Source organism: Astyanax mexicanus, chromosome 17 (genome assembly GCF_023375975.1).
Source record: "Astyanax mexicanus isolate ESR-SI-001 chromosome 17, AstMex3_surface, whole genome shotgun sequence".
NCBI classification, from domain to species: domain Eukaryota; kingdom Metazoa; phylum Chordata; class Actinopteri; order Characiformes; family Acestrorhamphidae; genus Astyanax; species Astyanax mexicanus.
In genome coordinates, this window is record NC_064424.1 from 40,062,824 (window position 1) to 40,082,500 (window position 19,677).

At 39.0% G+C, this 19,677-nt stretch overlaps 1 protein-coding gene across 2 annotated transcripts in view; it reads right to left on the reverse strand.

Moving 5' to 3' along the window:
• The window catches only part of si:ch211-196i2.1 (collagen alpha-1(I) chain), a 205,912-nt gene that overhangs the window by 91,548 nt on the left and 94,687 nt on the right, over positions 1-19,677 (reverse strand). The window contains exon 1 of one of the 2 annotated variants that reach the window (XM_049466433.1): positions 3,885-4,055. The exons of the other annotated variant lie outside the window; for it this stretch is intronic. Within the exon in view, the coding sequence (XP_049322390.1) occupies positions 3,885-3,980 (96 nt within the window). The 5' untranslated portion in view covers positions 3,981-4,055. Of the gene's footprint in view, positions 1-3,884; positions 4,056-19,677 lie in introns of those variants that run through there. 2 annotated transcript variants of the gene reach the window in all.

Consider the following 19,677-nt stretch of genomic DNA (forward strand, 5'->3'; position numbering starts at 1 on the left):
TACAGAATACTGAATGTACCCTTTGGCTGGTTAAATGGTACAAATTTGTACTTATTGCTGTTAGAAATTACTTTGTACTTCAGAGGGAACAAATCTGACCCTGTAAAGACCAATATTGTACCTTTGAGGGTACAATTGTGAAGAGTGTACCTCTGAGTACAAAAAAGTACTCATATCGTACCTCTGTTTTTTAGAGTGTAAGATGAGAAAATAAAAATGTGGACTACTAAACAATAGTGGAGTTATCAAGCATTTGACTGGTGGTGTATGTGCTGTAGATGGTTCAACTAAAAAAAGCAGGCAGAAGAAGAGGATAAATACTGGTAAATTATTCTGCAGAGCACACAAGTCTGGACAAACAAACTTTTATGAAGAACCATTGCAACCAGAGCACCAAACCACGCAGGCCCACTCAGACCAACTCTGCAGAAATGGCTGGAATTAAAATCAGCTGTGGTTCTTCATGGTGCAAAACCAATAAACTCAAAAACTCTCAAACTCTGCGCACACTGAATAGACACTTTCTTCAGTAATTTACTGTATGTATGAACTGGAGCTCGGGTGATAAGGGCTTCTCTCTCATAAACCAAAACCACTGTGACCCTCCCTCACAGCTTAACGCCAAAACCAAAAACCACCACAACCTTTAGCACATTCTCTCTGAACGAGTGAGACCCAGAGTGTATATAAGTGAAAGGAAAACAGAGGGCTCAAGTGTAATAAAATTAAATATCTAAATATAACATGTCAATTCGTCTGCAACGTTTACAGACCAAACACTTCCCAATAAAGTGGACCAATTATGAAACCATCTTAAACAAATGGGGGATTTGAAAACATATGTACTGAGTGTTAGGGCCCTTCATTACACACTGAGCACAAGGTCCGTCGTAATGCTTATTGCTATCTTACACACCGCTAACAATCTATTTTCAAGCCTTTCACCTGAGCCATGTAAATAGCAATGGTGCTTGTGATTATATCCAAGCTGATGGGCGTGGTGGTCTGGAAGTGAGGTGTGTTCAGGTACATTTCTGGCGTATTGCTATCTCTGCAATGGAAAACAGGTGCACCTCTGAATGATTTGACCCCTGACAACAGTCAACAGTCTGACGTTTATTGCTATCTTGGCATTGCAGGTTTGCTGCATCCACAATCACGCTCGTTACAAACATAAGGACGTGCAGCAGAGCACAAACCAACTTTTAAATCAACAATAAATAGAATATAAAATAAAATAAAACCACTGCTGTTCCCGTAAATTATTTGCTCACACACTTTCACAGAGTGAATGAGCAGGTCAGTTTTCTATGCTAAGTAGTGCAGAAGTGCTGCATGGTTAAAATAGCAATCCGACAAAGTCAAAGCGCACCTGACTCTGACAGGGAATGGCAAGCGACACGGTGAACGCTTCAAACCACGGAAGGTGTACTTTTCCCATCGTTTTGATAGCAAAGACACACTGACATGCCCTTAGTAAAGCTGCACGATTGACGGCTCGCCTATATAGTGCTAAAATAGAACTTTTTGTGTCTCTTTTAAACTGATATTATTAGGTTTAGAATTGATATTGTGTAAAAAGAATCAGCTAAATCAGATTGATACATTTTGCCAGTTAGGAACAAGCCATCAGGAGGAGACTGAGGACAGGGGGTGGTGGAGCATTGCAAAGACTCATCGTGAATGTCAGAGAGGTAGTGATCATATTTTATAGGATGTTATACATTGAGGGGGGGGGGGCTTTAATCATGTTCCTTCTCCCAAAATGCAGTTATTTTTATAATGCACCTTTTATTATAAAACTTGTTTTATATAATAACCAAATTAACAGTCCCCTAACCTATTAAAATGCCTTTTCCAGTATTCAGGCTACAGGTGTAGGTGATACAAAACCATTTTTTTCTAACAGGAATCAATCTAGCTGTTTAGAAATCTAAACGGCTGCCGTATTCACTCAGTTCTTTTCGGGCAAATAATTGGGCAAAGCTTTTCCCTCTTACAATGCGGGTCAGCCAATCAGACTTTGTTAAAATTAACAGTAATTATGAGAGTAATTAACATTGTTAAATGGTTACGTTACGTCTCAAATAATTATTAACTGATTAAAATACATTATTAAATTATAATACATTGTAATGTTAAAGAATGTTGTAATAATTACATTACATTACATTACATTACATTACATTTGGCAGACGCTTTTGTCCAAAGCGACTTACAATAGTGAAGTACAAAAGTAATAGAAGTTAAAGGTAAAAACATCTTTAGACAGGGCCTAAAGGAGGTCAAAGGGAGATGATGGGATAGTGGAGTGAAGGAGGGGAAGAAGAAAATGAGGTTAGAAGTAGTTAGTGTGTTAGAGGTGTTAGGAGAGTAAAAGCTCTTTGAAGAGCTCTGTCTTCAGGAGTTTATTAAAGATAGAGAGATTCTCCTGATCTGGTAGTGGAAGGTAGTCAGTTAGAGGTGTTAGGAGAGTAAGTGCTCTTTGAAGAGCTCTGTCTTCAGGAGTTTATTAAAGATAGTGAGAGATTCTCCTGATCTGGTAGTGGAAGGTAGTTAGTTAGAGGTGTTAGGAGAGTAAGTGCTCTTTAAAGAGCTCTGTCTTCAGGAGTTTATTAAAGATAGTGAGAGATTCTCCTGATCTGGTAGTGGAAGGTAGTTAGTTAGAGGTGTTAGGAGAGTAAGTGCTCTTTGAAGAGCTCTGTCTTCAGGAGTTTATTAAAGATAGTGAGAGATTCTCCTGATCTGGTAGTAGAAGGTAGTTAATTAGAGGTGTTAAGAGAGTAAGTGCTCTTTGAGGAGCTCTGTCTTCAGGAGTTTCTTTAAGATAGCGATAATAATGAATTGAAAAGTAATCATAATGTTCTAAAGATTAATAATTAAGTCTTAATTAGTGTCAATTATAAGGCGAGACATTCTGTTGGAAGTACTGTTAATAAATGGTTATTGTAGAGTATAGAGTTGAATGGAGAGTGTTAGAAGATCATTTAAAATGGGCTAAACTCTGTATAGACTAGAATCTGAGATTTTGAATTGATTAAGTACATTTTGTATGTGTTGGGAATATCAAAAATAGATATATAAAGAGATCACATACACTTTAATAAATAAGATGTATAAATACCCCACTGAACAGCTGAATATCAGGCTGGAATCCCAGTTTAAATCTACAATTTCACACTGTAAGACGTAAACATTTGATTACTATTTGTTTCAAGACGCATTCAAAAATCTACATTTAAAGAGCTGAAAATCAGCTTTTTGGAGAAAAAGTAATCATTTTAATAAATCGAGAAATCAACAAAGATGTATAGTAACAAAGTAGAAATGCTGTATCTGTATCTACTGGAGTATTATTATTATTATGTTTTCCTTCTTCCACTTTACTTTGACACTGTTTATGTGCTGCATCATAGCTTGTAACAATTATAAAAATGTTAGGCATCATTTCACCCACTTTATCACTAAATCCAGAGCGGTAGATGCTCTGCACTGTCACTGGTGTCACTTTGATGAAACTGCTCCTCATTGAGGGAATAAAGAGATCAAGCTGATCTTATACGAAGATTTTACTGTTCCCATTCGGCCTTTCATTCTGAGAAATTTCCCGCTGCTTTCTGTAATAACTACACTAATAACACAGTACTGTACTTTTCTTTCAGTACTTCACTACTACATTTAAGAATGAACTATTTCCAGTACTTAAGTTAAAAAAAAATGTTGAATACTTTAGTGCTTCCACTTAAGTGTGGCACTTGCAAGTAATTTTTTTGGTACAGCACTTGTACTTTTACAAATAAACAGGAAATAAACAGGAAATCCCTAAAGAGATACAATCACTGTTTTTCCTGTGTGTTCATTCAGAACAAAGGCTGAGATCATACCTTCACTAAGCTACTCCTCCGACGCTCTGGTCTTGTAAATGCCTGTCCCTGTAAATCCAGCAGAATCCATCCCAGCAAGAACATCCAAAGCCTCATGACTACAAACTCACACACACACACACACACTCACCACACACACTGAAGCCTGGCAGTATCCACAACAGAACACACACTGCGGAGGTGAGATCAGACCCACTCACAAAGTACACACTCTCACACCCAATCATATACCATCACATCCACTTACACACGCCCTCAGACACACACACACGCACACACACACAGTCGCCAGGTAATACTACAGTTCTTAGGTTTTCCACTGAAGCTAAATGTATCTGTAGACTGTAATATAAAAGATATTTGCTTTTTTTCCAGGTTTGAACCTGCCTCTTATCTCCAGAGCATCAGAATTACCATGTTTTCCTGTTGGTTTATAATGCAGACATACAGGGGTTGGACAATGAAACTGAAACACCTGGTTTTAGACCACAATAATTTATTGTCTCGACTGACAGTTCTGATGGAAACAGGAGAGTTGAGGTGCACATTGAATTCTGTCGTGATTTGATCAGCCGTGGTTTTATGTTTTTTGGATACAATCTGGGTTAGCACCCGAACATCCCTTTCAGACAGCTTCCTCTTACAGCGTCCACAGTTAATCCTGTTGGATGTGGTTGGTCCTTCTTGGTGGTATGCTGACATTACCCTGGATACCGTGGCTCTTGATACATCACAAAGACTTGCTGTCTTGGTCACAGATTTGTTAGCAAGACGTGCACCAACAATTTGTCCTCTTTTGAACTCTGGTATGTCACACATAATGTTGTGTGAATTGCAATATTTAGAGCAGAACTGTGCTCTTACCCTGCTAATAGAACCTTCACACTCTGCTCTTACTGGTGCAATGTGCAATTAATGATTAAAGATTGGCCACCAGGCTGCTCCAATTTAGTCTCGAATCTTCCCACACTAAAATGACAGGTGCTTCAGTTTCATTGTTCATTGCCTGTAGATGGTTGCCTAAGCCATGTGAACATAAGACCATCTGCACTACCTTTGCAAACTTACGCAAGTACCACCCAACCCTAATTAAGATACCCCATCTGACATTGAAAATGTACAGGGCCCAGAATTTGCTGCTACACCCCTGCCACTGTATAAATAAATATAAAATTGATTAGACCTAAATCTGTTCAGGTTTCAAAGATCTAGAAAGTGCTTAAATCTGCAGCACTTTAAATCAAAGGTTAGAGAACCTCAGGCCCTCAGCTGACTCAGGAAGAATTACCTCATGTCTGCCATAATGAGAAGAAACCACTGTGGAGTTCTCCCACAGCAGAGAGGACACACAGGGCTCAGTCTCAGTCTTGGAGGGGTAACATGAAGATGGCCCCGTCCAAATAACCCCAATTTACAATGCCAAGCGGGGTAATTACTTCCAGAACTCTGCTGGTCCTCTGGGGAGGGATGGGGCTCTGCGATGCTTGTTCAGAGTGTTGGAAAACAGAGCATCCAGAACTCAGAGTGTCCTGTAACTGCTCTCAGAGCTAAACTCAGCAGAACCACTGCAGGCCAACAGAGAACAAAGGATTACAGCATTTTATAAAAGAGAGAGAGAGACAGAGAGACAAAAAAGAACAAAGAAGAGAGAAAGAACAAAGTGAAAGTGACAGTAAAATGAAAATAAAGAGTCAGATCAAGTTGAGAGTGTACACATAATGCAAATAATAAGAAACAAAGTGTTTCTTATATTTTATTTGATCACAGACAGTAGAAACCAAATGGTTTTATATTTTATCTGCTCTACTTCATTTCATTTATTAATATACATCCATTCCTGCTTTTCAAACCTGCAACACATTTCACAAAAAAAAAAAAAAACATTTACCACTTTGTAATGTTGCCATTCCTTTTTACAACACTTAAATTATGTTTTGGCACATCAAGTTAGAAAGAGTATGGTGTCTGAAATAATACGCCTCTATGGGCTGTTTGGATGGCTCCATTATTCCTGGATGGCTCCCTGGCACCACCCCCCACCCGTCAACACCCACCAGATCCCCACCCACTGGATCAGTTGACAACACACAATTTTGGTAAGTTCTGTTGAGAACCTCCGACAGTAAACAGCAGGATTAGCCAGCAGACTTCATCTGAGGGCAGGATCTATACCTATTTGTTCATATTTTGCCATTTGGCACAAGCTAACACTAACTTGTGGTAAACTCTTAGCATAAACATGGCATTAAAATTAAAACAGAGCCCTTAAACGACTCATTCTGAAAAGGACTGAAACTGGTAAGAACAGAGCTGAGGGGATCTCTTTATGTAAAAGTCATTTGGGGCAAAGAACTTCATAAAAAGAGGTATAAAATGTCCCCTTTAAGACATGCTAATTCACAGAACACAGAACCTTCTTTACCTGTATGTACTTTCTTGTTTTGCACTTGCAGTTGAGTGAAACAAAACCAAACCAAGGTGGAAAACACTAAGTAAACGAGACTAGAAAAAACAACTGAATGTGTAAAATCATTATAAAAGAGTGGGAGAGCAAGAAAGTAACATATACTGAAAGCAAGAGAAAGAAAAAGAGTGAGAGTACCAGAGTGAGAAAAAGTTAGACAGAAAGAAATAGCATAGAAAGTAAGAAAGCAAGAAAATACAAGGCAGGGAGAGAGTGACAGAAAGTAAGAATGAGTGAGAGAAAGGCAGAGAGAGAGAGAGAGAGAGAGAGAGAGAGAGAGAGAGAGAGAATATGAAAGAGCAGACTGACACTCTCTACATGAGCTAATGTGATTTATTCAGACTGTTCGGGTCGCCTGCAGTAAATCAGGGCTACAGAAAGGATAATTATAAGTTTAAGAGCTTTGGGACTGAGGGCACTGACGACACACTGACAGACTGATTGCCAAAAGACTGACAGACAGAGAGCAGCAGAGTCGGATGCCTGCAGTCTCACGAGTAATTATGAAGCTTTAAATGGGTGTCAGTGCAATCTCACCATCATGCTTTGGCTTTGTTTCTTTGGTCTCGATATCATGTCCAATGTTACGTAACACTGATATGATTGGCCAGTCCTTTCTCTACTTCCCACAAATGTGTTCAACATAATTTACAGCAATCTTCTTTAGCTTAAAGAGAAACTGTAGCACGCTTTGTTCACTATATAACAAATTATCATATTACAGGTTTTAAATGATATGCTGCCTGGTTGCAGTATGAGGTTGTAATTAACAGAGACTAGGAATGTTGAATATTATGATTAATTTGCTTTGGAAGCTGCTGAATCTGATCAAACTTGATACATCTGAATTTTAACCAATAAAAATACTTTTGTCCCAATGCACTTAGGACAGATATTTCTCTAAATATCTGTTGTTGTAGCATATGTTTTTTTCTGTTATGAGTTTTTGTGTGTGTATGTTGGCAATTCATTTCTTTAATGCAAAAAATCCTAAATATCATTCTGGATATACACCATATACGCACGACAAATTGCTAATCTGTTTGCATAAGATACATAGATATTATTTACTATACCACAGTTAATTCCGACCCTGCAATGTGACTGGCTATGAGACGTTTTATGAGGGACATTACTAGCTGGTAATGCACCATGTATAACTCTGCCACATACAGGTAACCTAGCAATGATGCAGCGCTTACAAACCAAATACAAACCAAATGCGATGTCATTATACACCACAGAGAGGAGCTGGATCCTATAGAGGCACAGTGCAGAAATGCCATGTCTCCAATAGGCGGCGCAGACAAAGACACTGTCCCGCAAATAAATAAACCCAGAGATTCAAAAATACGCATTATTACACACATTACCAGCCACCAATATCAGGTTAAGAGTTGTTATTATTAAAAAAGTAAGTGTATATATTTTCCAGTTAATATAGGGTATTTTATGCTGAATGTAAAATAGGGGACTCTCGTAATTCCGTTGTAATGACCGATAATGCAGCGCCTACAACGCAGCTACAAACAGAGCAGCTATGGAATTATTTTAACTGGTGGAGTGTTTATAACCAAACCAATCACATTTTATCGTCTTGCTTAACTCAAAATCTTTTAACAAAAAGTGATAACTGAACTGTGGTATAATCGCAATAATACACCTGAGGTTCGTGCTATAGCATGTAATATTGGCACTACTGTGCTAATCTTCGGTTATAATACTCCCTCTTGTGTATTATTGCTTAAGCAACTTTACTTCAAAATAGCAGCTTCAAAGTAATTGCTACTACACTGGCAGTAAAGAAAAATTATATTTTGGAACTCAAATTCTGACATCTAAGTTCAAATGGAATAAATCTGGCAAGCCTAAAAAAAGCTGGAGATCCGACAGCAGGAGCAGGTAAAACTTTGCTGGGGACTGGAACCAGTTTTTGCAAGCCATTATATATAGAAAGTCCAGACATTTACTGCCCATTATCTGCTAACCGTGCTAACCACTAGCTCTTTTGTTGTTCAAAGGTGAGTATATCAGACTGTAGTCTGCACATTTATTGTATTAATACAAGCTACGTGGGAGGAACCACTAGCAAATATCACCCTGGCTTACCGTAACACTCAGTCTTCCTCAGTGTAGCACTGTTGGGCGGGGTTTACTAGTGCTAATCGTAGCTAGCGCTAACAGTTAGCCACTAATGCTTTTGCTGCTGCACCCAGCATTAGTGAAAATCTGGAAATCTAAGCTTACTATAAATGAACGGAAGTGCTTTACACACACAAGTAAGCAGTTTTCAGGAGAGAAATCTGTGTAGATTAACATCCAGAACTCGTTTGACTTTAAGAATTACAGTTTTGTTTACTTAGCTTAGCTTTACCTAACTTAGTTAAACCAGCAGGGCCCACCCCAGTTCCTTATTAGTGTCGTATAATGCGCTTTATAATCCAGTTCACCTTATGTATAAAAATAAACCACAAAATAGATGTTCATTGATAGTGTGCCTTAAAATCCAGTGCTCCTTTTAGTGTGAAAAACACGGTATTTGGACTGACTGTGAGTCAAGAGAGATTCAAACCCTTCAACCCTACAACCAATGAGATTGCATAGAGATTCTGTATAGCAAGCACTAGGTCTGGCATGTTCTCATTAAAAATGCATTTAGGGAGAGCAGCCAGATTAGATTGAAATTTCTCACCTAAAAATAAATTATAATTGGTGCCCCCATGTTGTGGATCAGCAGTGTTGGGCACGTTACTTTGAAAAAAGTTATTAATTATAGTTACTAATTACTTCTCCAAAAAAGTAACTGAGTTACTAACTGAGTTACTCCGCTATACAAGTAACTATTTACCAGAGAAAGTAACTATTGCGTTACTTTTGTGTTACTCGCCTCCGTGTCACTCGATGTGCACATTTTTACCTTTGACCTCAGTGAGTTTGAAATAGTGTCGGTATTTCCATCTGAAAAAGGCTGTTTTGCTACTGGAGTCCTCCTCACTCGCCATCTCTCACTATGCATGCATTCTAAACACCCACCTACCTATTTTCTCTGATTGGCTGAAGGGCTTACTATACCTTAGCCAATCATTGTGGTTATCTCATCCTCCCCTCCCTTGTGACTCACACACACAACGCACACACAAACACTTGCGCCTTTGTCTGTATGCGCGAAGTAAAGCGGTTTATTTCAACGCTGTTATTCCCATCACTGTCGATCAGTCATATGAAAATGTGAAATTCACAACAACCAAAGGATTGAGTGAATTACAGCACTACCAGTCGTGTAGTGTGAACAGCACAACCGCATTTAATTTTTTAAATGCTAAGCGTGAGTTGAAGCGTGAGTCGGAGCGTGAGATGGAGTGCAGTGTGTTTTGGGGAAGACGCTGACACTGTAAACAGGATTCCTCTAAGCTGACTCTGGGCTACATATTTCATCACACATGGGAAGTTCTCGTGCGTTCGAGGACTGAGTGTGATATTAACACCTTCTTCCTCACACATGAACAGTCTGCTGAAGTTCTGCCCCGACACGCTCACTGTAGTCTGTCATTTGTCAGATCTGCTGAGGTGCCAAGAGTTCTGCCAAAGGGCAACTCCTGACTGACGGTTTATATGGATACAGTGTTACCTGCAGTGTAAAAGTGCTGCGTTCAGCAGAGCGGCTGTAGCAGCTCTAGAGAAATGGGTTTGGCAAAGGGACACACGCTTTATGACTCAATAATTTGCATATGAGGGTGAAATAGAAAAAAATCATATACAATACCAGTCAAAAGTTTGGACACTTCGTCTCATTGTAAATAAATATTGAATTAATCCAGACTATGAAGGAACACATAAGAAATCATGTAGTAACTTAAAAGTGTTAAAGAAATAATAATACTCTGTGAAGTATTTAGGTGATCTTATCCGGGGAGCTGTTAACTTGCGGTTTCTGAAGCTGGTAACTCTGATAAACGTATTTTGTGTAACAAAGGAAACTTATGCTCTTACTTCCTGGGACAGCCCTGATTAGAGCCAGTTTCATCATAACGTTTTTGATGGTCTTTGTGACTACCCTTGAGAATACTTTCAAAGTTCCTAACATTTTAGATTGACCGACCTTCATTTTTGAAAGTATTTTTTTCTCTAACTAAGCAATAATAATTGAGAGGTTTGTGCTATAGTGTGTAATATTGGCACTGATACGCTGCCGTCATAGATCAGCACAGCAGTGCAAATATTACACGTTATAGCATAAACCTCGGGTGCATTATTGCGATTATACCACAGTTTCATTATCGCTGTTTATTGAACGATTTTCAGTTAAAGAGGGGGAGAAAGTATGATCTGTTCGGTAATAAACCCTCCACAAGTAATAAAAAAATAGTTCCATTGCTGCTCTGTTTGTAGCTGCGCTGTTTGGATTGTAGGCACTGTATTGTGGCTAGGTTACCTGTATGTGGCAGAGTAATACATGGAGAGCTTCGGTTACAGTGCACTACCGGCTGATAATAGCACTCATAGAACGTCTCTCAGACAATCATATTGCAGGGTTGAACTACTTGTGATATAATATGGGTTATAACATTTCTCAAATAGGCCTATTCACTATATACCAACTCTAATTTTTCACAACTTTACAACTGATGCAAGTAGTTAAGTCTTGAAAAGGTACAGCTGCTAACTGAAAGTCACTTCAGGTGACTACACCATAAAGCTGACGATCACTGGTGAACAAACCTTTGTTTACATTACATAGGCAATGCACAAAGACTTTAAATGCCTAGTGTTTAGCTTGCTAGTTAGCTTAGTAAGAGAATTTCAAAGCAACAGCCCATCAGCTCAGCCCAACAGCTCAGGGTTCTGCTGACCTGCTGACAACAGTGGTGAAAACAGCAGAGATTTATAAAAATACTTTGTATATTTGAACAGGAGACCAGATGAGAAAATATATCCTAATTCGAAAGAAAACTACCATTAAGTTCCAAAGGGTTGGTACTGTATATTATATTAATATGTGTAGTCTTTCTAACATTTTCAAAATTAAGAAAGAATCTAAAATTAAACTGGGACAGGAAGTGTATTAACATCAAATTCACCAAATTGTCCCCAATTTACAAGGCCAATTACCCAAACCACACATTAGGACTCCTCCTATCACTACTGATGCCCCAACACCAGGAGGATAAAAACTAACACATGCCTTCAGATACATGTGAAGTCAACCACCACTTCTTTTTGAACTGTTGCTGATGCAACATTGCCGAGTAGCATCACAGCATGTTTGGAGGAAAGCACAGCAACTTAGTTCTGAAGATACATCAGCTCACAGACGCCTTGCGCTGATCGACATCACCCTAGGAGTGATCAGGGGATAGAGAGCACCATCTACCCATCCAGAGAGAGCAAGGTCAATTTGGCTCTCTCAGGGCTTCGGCAGCTGATGGCAAGATACATAAACGGGATTCAAACCAGCGATCTACCAATCATAGTGGCAGCACCTAAATCCGCTGGACCATGAATTTAACAAGAATCATTTCTAATGTTCTTTTGTTGTTTAGAACAAGTCACTGCACTTAGACTGTCACCAATCTTCATGTATTCTCTGCATTTTTTTCTGGCTTCAAAGATTTTAAAGTTTTATGTTCTCTATAAAACCAGAAGAGTATATTTTTCAAAGAATATTCAAAGAAGATAAAAGGAATGAGATAACTTTACATGAATGTGTGTCAGTGAATAATTTCACATGTGAGAGTGGAAAGGCACTTTTCCAGAGCTCCTTTCTCTCGGGGACTGAAGCCAGAAAGAAGAACATTTGTAAGTCTTGAACAAAGCTTTATAAATCCACACTACCATGTGCTGCTGAGGACCTGATGAGTGGCTGGAGGGGAAGAGGGGGGAGGAGGACAGCTAAAGGTCAGTTCATGCTACCTGACCTCTGATCTGGAGATGCTGAGAGAGCGGAAAGTTACGGGAAATCACTCAGGAACTTCCCAAGAGTCTGAAACACAGGAGCTTCGCTTCCTCTCAGCTTATTTACTCCCAGTTTTCACCACATTACTACTCAGGTAACAAACTAGCGCCCATTTCACCAGTATAAAACTAAAATTCATATCAAATTCCAGCTTCAACAAAATACATTTTCTATACACATGATGTGTTTCAGGGTCTTTTGGTCTTACAAGGCTAAAAATAAGCCTCTCCTTGACGCCTGCACATCATATACAAATATCCCAGAAATCAGTATATCAGACTGCTTGCACATGAGCGAGTGAGGGCAGGACATACAGGTTTCTTCTTGTGCTCAGTAGACCAATTAGTGCACTCTGTGGGCGGGATTTACATTCTGATTTGGTCTTTCAGTACCAGTCAAGTTTGGACACACCATCTGTGCTTTTTCCTTATTTAAAATGTTCTGCATTGTTAAACAAGCCAGAATATGTTTCATATTTCAGACTCTTCCAAAGTAGCTCCTCTTGATTAGTTGACAGTTTTGCACATCTTGGCTGGATTTTCTCAGTCAGCTTTATGAGGTAGAGTCACCTGGAATGGTTTGGTATACGGTAAATACAGTAGCTCTATTTGAGTAATGTTCTCATCCATATTATGGCAAAAACTACTAAGTAAATAACACAAGGACTTTAAGAAATGAAGATCAGCCAATCCAAAACTTTTTAAGACCATTGAAAGTCTTTGAAAGCATCCTCAAATGCAGTCGCAAAGACCATTAAAAACATAATAAAACTGTCTCCATCAGGACTGCCTCAAGAAAGGAAGAGCAATAGTTACCTCTGTTGCACAGAATAAGTTCATCAGGGTTACCAGCCTCAGAAACTGCAAGTTTACAGCTCCCCAGCTAAAAGCACCTAAATGCTTCACAGAATATTTGTTTGGTTAACTCTTTTAAGATACTACATGATTCCCTATGTGTTCCTTCATAATCTAGATGACTTCAGTATTAATTTACAATGTAGGGAAAAACTGAAAAACTGTAGACTGTTAGTGTATATCTGTATATTTTTGGCAGGGTGCCTCCCTGCAATTATTATTTTTTTCTTTCAGGTTGAGATATCCAACACTGCAGCTATGGCAAATCAAATGCCATATGGCTAGCAGGACTATTTGTGAGTTCTCTACAGGTGTAAAATCTGTTAGCAATGTAGCTAAGCTAATGACATACCCATAAGACAAGCCATTAAAAAAGTTCATATGCTATTTGTACATTCTATGTCTAATTTCTATACTGTTAGAACTGGGGCTAATATGATAGCTTGGTAGCTTAGTTATGTGCTCAGTTAGATTAGCGCTGCCTTGCCAGTAAGCTCCAAATCTTTTGTTTCTCACAGTGTAAAAAATAATAATCATGAAATACACATAAAAACATAAAAAAGCTGATTATGATTCCATTTTTTTTTTACTGCCACACTTGTTCTCAATCAAGAAATCACTTAAACAGGACCTGACTGACAAAGCAGAGTACACCAAAAGATTCTTAAAAGCTAGACATCATGCCTATATCCAAAGAAATTCAGGAACAAATGAAAAATAATAATTTAGTTCTGTCAGTCTGAAAAAGGTTATAAAGCGAATGGCAGAAATTTATACGCTGGTGAGCCTTCCCAAGAGTGGCCGACCAACCAAAATTACTCCAAGAGCACAACGACAACTCATCCAAGAGGTCACAAAAAGAACCCACAACTACAGGCAAAGAACTGCAGGCCTTAACTGCCTCAGGTAAGGTCAGTGTTCATGCCTGGACTAGACAATAATGGCCTACATAGCAGATTGCCAAGACAAAAACCACTGCTGAGCAATATAACATTAAGGCTCGTCTCAATTTTGCCAGCTAACAACTTGATAATCCCCAAGACTTTTGGAAAAATACTCTGTGGTCTGACAAGACAAAAGTTAAACTTTTTGAATAGTGTATGTCCCATTATACCTGCAGTAAATGTACAATTGTAATTCAGAAAAAAGAATTTCATACCTACAGTAAAACATGGTGGTGGTAAATAAAACCATGAATTCACTGACCACAAAAAATAGTAAAGGAGAATGTCTGGTCATCTGTTTGTGACCTCAGGCAAAAACAAACTTGGGTTCTGCAGCAGGACAATGATCCAATGATGAACACACGAGAAAGTCCACCTCGGAATGGCTGAAGAAAAATAAAAAGTGAAGATTTTGGAGTGGCCTACTCAAAGTCCTGACTAGAATCTGATTGAGATACTGTGGCATGACATTAAAAAGTTGGTTCATGCTTGAAAATCTTTGAGTGTGGCAACATGACAACAATTCTGTAAAGACGAGTGGAGCCAAAATTCCTTCACAATGCTGTGAGTCTTACTGCAAGTTACTGATGAATCTTGTTGCTGCAACTAGGGAGGCGTAACTATCTATTAGGTTTAGGGGGCAAACACTTTTTCACATGTAGGTCATGGTGCACTAGAAGGCTCCAACCTCTCTATATTGACTGAATATAATATATTGTAGGTACGTACATGTCTTTAGTCTCACAGTGCACTAAAAAGCTGCTGGTTAGATATTATTCCTGAATAACTGAGAATCTACAGAATCTACAGCATTTACCAAGATTTGCCAACATTACTTCAATGTAAATACATTAGAGTCAATGTGTCTCTTATTGGGAAGAAACCTGTTTTTAAGTCTATGGAACATTAAAACATTTCTCCCTGAAAGTCTGTGGGCAGCCAAGACAGAATAAACACTAATAAACACGCTGCAGGCCACGCACCACCAAGCACATCCCCCAGGAGGGCATGCATTCAAGAGGCGGAACACCATCAGGTAAAACCCCCATGAATTTCAATTAGTCTTCTGAATCCAAACATGTGTGTGCGCTGTTATACACTCCACAAAGCATCTGAGAACAAGGCCTCCGTCTGGCTGATGGAGGAAATAGAAAGAAGAGCTAATTAGGCATTTACCTCTGACCCCCCCGACTGTGTGAAAGAGGATGAGGAATGCCAGCAGTATGTGATTAATCAGCGCGGTGTGGAAGCGGGGCATGCATGCTCTACTGGGAGCATATGTAACGGAGACTGGCAAAACCTAAAGTGGCGTAGCCGTCAGAGTCAGGCACCACAACAAAAGCCCCTGTAATCAAAAGGTTCTGCCTTAAGAGATTAAGAAAGAGAGACGTCTGCGGGAAGAAAAGCAGGTTTGAAAAACGTCTGGTTATTTTTAGACTCTCAAAGCCAGCAGTCCATGATCAAACCCAGGTGATGGAACAGCATAGATGGGATTAGCATGTAAACACACAGCGCTCTGCTCAAATGTGCAGCATATGGACTATAGATTAGATACTACAGTAAAAAAGTTGTATCAAAAAGAAAACAGGCAACAAATTCCCATTCTTAAAACAAAACCTGGCAACTCCAGCTGTCTGGATTGTGTTCACATGCGCTTGTCTCATGTTGAGGACCGCTTTGTCTCAGAAGCACCACAGGGGGAAAGAGCAGAGAAGGTACTGCAGACATTTGTGTTTTAGAACAGGGGTTCTCACCCTTTTCTACCTCACAGCCCACCTGTTTACAACTGGAAAGCATCAAGACCCCCAAAAACAATGGAAACGATCAAGTTCTTTTGGAGCTGCAGTCCGTCGTATTTTTGTTAAAAGTACTCCACTGGCTTTGCCACAAGGGTAGGATGTTTGGTCTTGAGATGCTGCTTTAGTTTCTAAGGTTTGCCAAACCCCAAAGTGCCAAACCACACTGCACATGCGCTAACCTATTTTTATTATTATTATTATTATTATTATTATTATTATTATTATTATTATTATTATTTCTTTTGTGTTTTATGATTATTCTGTTTTTTAGTATTTATTGTGAATTTAAAAACTTGGACTAAGAAAAAAAAAAAAAAAACAGAGTATAATAAACTCTTGCTACCATAACTTTACCCTGAAACGGTAATTTAGGCTTTCCAAATATAGTGAACTTCTACTAACATGCTGTAATATTGTGCGTCTTTTGTATTTTTACCTTTAAAGGTCACCTTCCGTTGTTTTTTCTTTCATTTTAAAATGTCTAGTTGTGGTCTCTAGTATGAATGAATGACATGTGAGCCGTTTTTGTAAAAAAAAAGTGCTCAGGTGTCTCTGTATAGCTCTTTTTTAATGGACTGTTTTAGGGGTGTGTCCAAAATGACCGGATTCCAGCTTTGCTCATGAATATTCATACATGCAAACAGCATGCAAATATCTCTCCTCTGATTGGCTAGGAGCACTGCGACGCCCCTCCACCGCTCTGCCGCTCACTGCCTCCCACCTCCTAACTGATGAGCGGTGATGTTGCGTCGCTTCAGCTCCGCCTCTGGGAGTTTCTCGAGCCAAGGTGGGCTGGTCTGTGAGTTTCTGCCTACGTAGGCAGAAAGATAATTCAAAATTCACCCGTTTTTCGGAGGGGGGGGGGGGATTTCTTTGCTTAGCTCCTGCAGACAATGGGCGCTGCAAAACAGTTTAATGTGCAGGTGTACACATTCAACTCGGAGAGACCTACTGTATTCCACAAAAAACAAGAAAAATCGGATTTTCGCGGAAGGTGAGCTTTAAATATACACAGAAGGGTAGCATGGTTTGACAGGGTAGCACAACTCGACAGAACACTGGATCTCTTGGCTCACCGCGTGTGTGGGCGTATACGTGACTTTTTAAAATTCAAATTCAACTCTGATTAACGTTTTTGAGCCGCTCTCTACTAAAATCAATAGGATGTTGTGCTGGTGGACGGGGAGAAAATGCGTCTTTCTTGCGGGCTGCAGTAACACTAAAATTTGATTTCAAGTCGCAGGCCACAAAATATCGTTCTGCGGGCCGGGAGTTTGAGACCCCCGATTTAAAGTGCTCACTACAGACTACTGTCTTCCTCTGAGGATGAGCCTGCGGCCCCCTACAGGGTGCTTCACGGCCCCTGGTGGTCCCTAGCCCACCGGTTGAGAAACTCTGCTTTAGAATATGTTAGGTTTTATGTCTTGAGTTGTTACCCAGTATTTAAAAATCACTCCGGTCATTTCTGGACCAAGTACCACAAGCCAAGCCTGAGTTGAGCTGCATTGGCCTGACTCAGGTTTCAATCTTGAGACAATTCCGATGCGAATGCATGAGTTACACCTGGACCCCATGTACCAACACACCAGCTGCCAAGTATAACACAATCATTGCCCTCAGGCCCAATCTTTACGCTATAAGGAATCAAAAGAGGACAAATTGTTGGTGCGGGTCTTGCTGGAGCATCTGTGACCAAGACAGCAAGTCTTTGTGATGTATCAAGAGCCACGGTATCCAGGGTAATGTCAGCACACCACCAAGAAGGACCAACCACATCCAACAGGATTAACTGTGGACACTGTAAGAGGAAGCTGTCTGAAAGGGATGTTTGGGTGCTAACCCGGATTGTATCCAAAAAACATAAAACCACGGCTGACCAAATCACGGCAGAATTCAATGTGCACCTCAACTCTCCTGTTTCCACCAGAACTGTCCGTCACCACAATCAATTATTGTGCTCTAAAAACAGGTGTTTCAGTTTCACTGTCTAACCCCTGTATATACAATGTACTTCAATGTGGCGATGAGGTGAGAGAGAAGGGTATACATAGGGTAAAGGAAGAGGAGGAGTTTGTGCATGATCCCTCTACCAAAGCATAGTATTTCATAACTCCACTTTTTACCTTTTCAGCACCAATTCTGAAGCTTGACCATATTAAAAACTATGAGCCCTGTCTGATACCCTGTGCAAGGTTTGTCACAATGCTCACTGCTATCTTATACCTCAACAATAGTCTATATTTACCCCTTTCACACCTATTTTAACTGTTTATGTAGTTTAAATAGCAATGGTACTTGTGAATATATCTAAGCTGATAGGAGTGGTGGTTAAGAAATCAGGTGTGTTCTGGTGAATTTCAGGTGTATTGCTATGTTGGCAATGGAAAACACAGGTGCACCAATGAGTAAAAAGAACCTATACAGCCATCAGCAGTATGATGTTTATTGCTATCTTGGCAACACAAGCACTGTGTGTGCTCAAAGCTACACCCCCGCTCGTTACACACACACACTGACACAAGTATGCGCAGAAGTGCACAAATCAACAACAAACAGATTTCAAAATAAAATTGCTGATTCCATAAATTATCTGCTCACGCACCTTCAATAAGCAGCCCAGTTTCCTCTGCTGAAAAGCATCCAGGTAGCTGTGCCGTTAAAATAGCAATTCACCAGTCAGAGTGCACCTGGCTCTTAAATCAAATGGCAAGTGAGACACGCATAATTAATTAAGAGAATTAGTACATGTATTTTTCACTTTTCAAGCTGTGAAAGGCATACTTTTCCCGCTGTTATGACAGCGAAAAAAAAAATCCTTTACTTTAACACATACCATGGCAAAGCCATACCATGGCCAAGCCATATTTATATTTAATATTTTTATAGAAATAGTCTTCATGGGCCAATCAGATGATTATTTCACTAACAAATGTTTCATAAACTGTGCATCTGGTTTCATTTTCACATGTTTGGAATGTGAATGACTTTTTAAATAGGTTGATCATTATCCTCATTAACCAGAAACATATACTGATGTAGGGTATATTGTTCTGTGGACTGTTGTAAACATAATAAGAATGTGTCTACAGTGCAAATGTAATCATTGAGTATAAGCATCCCGCACCAATATGGAGCTGATAGAATACAAGTGAACCCAAGCTTTTTAGTTTTTTTTAAAAACCTAGACTTATATTTATAGACCTATATTTGTGTATCTGCATCAGATTCTAAATGACAATGTTTTTTCTAATATAAATATTTTCCAATTTAAATATGTTCTGTGTTTTAATGTTTTATGTGAATATGTTCTAATGTGAATATGTTTTATGTTCTAATGTAAATATGTTCTAATGTTCTATGTTCCAATTTGAATATGTTCTAATGTGAATATGTTTTATGTTCTAATGTGAATATGATCTAATGTTCTATGTTCCAATTTGAATATGATCTAATGTGAATATGTTTTATGTTCTAATGTGAATATGATCTAATGTTCTATGTTCCAATTTGAATATGATCTAATGTGAATATGTTTTATGTTCTAATGTGAGTATTATTATAATGTTTTATGTTCTGATTTAAATATGTTCTAATGTAAATATGTTCTTTGTTGTAATGTGAATGTTCTAATGTTTTGTGTTTTAATGTGAATATGTTCAATGTTCTAATGTGAGTAAGTTCTAAGTTCTGTGTTCTGATGTAAATATGTTCTATGTTTTGTTCTAATGTGAGTGTCCTAATGTTCTATGTGATTTGTTCTGTCTTCTAATGTGAATATG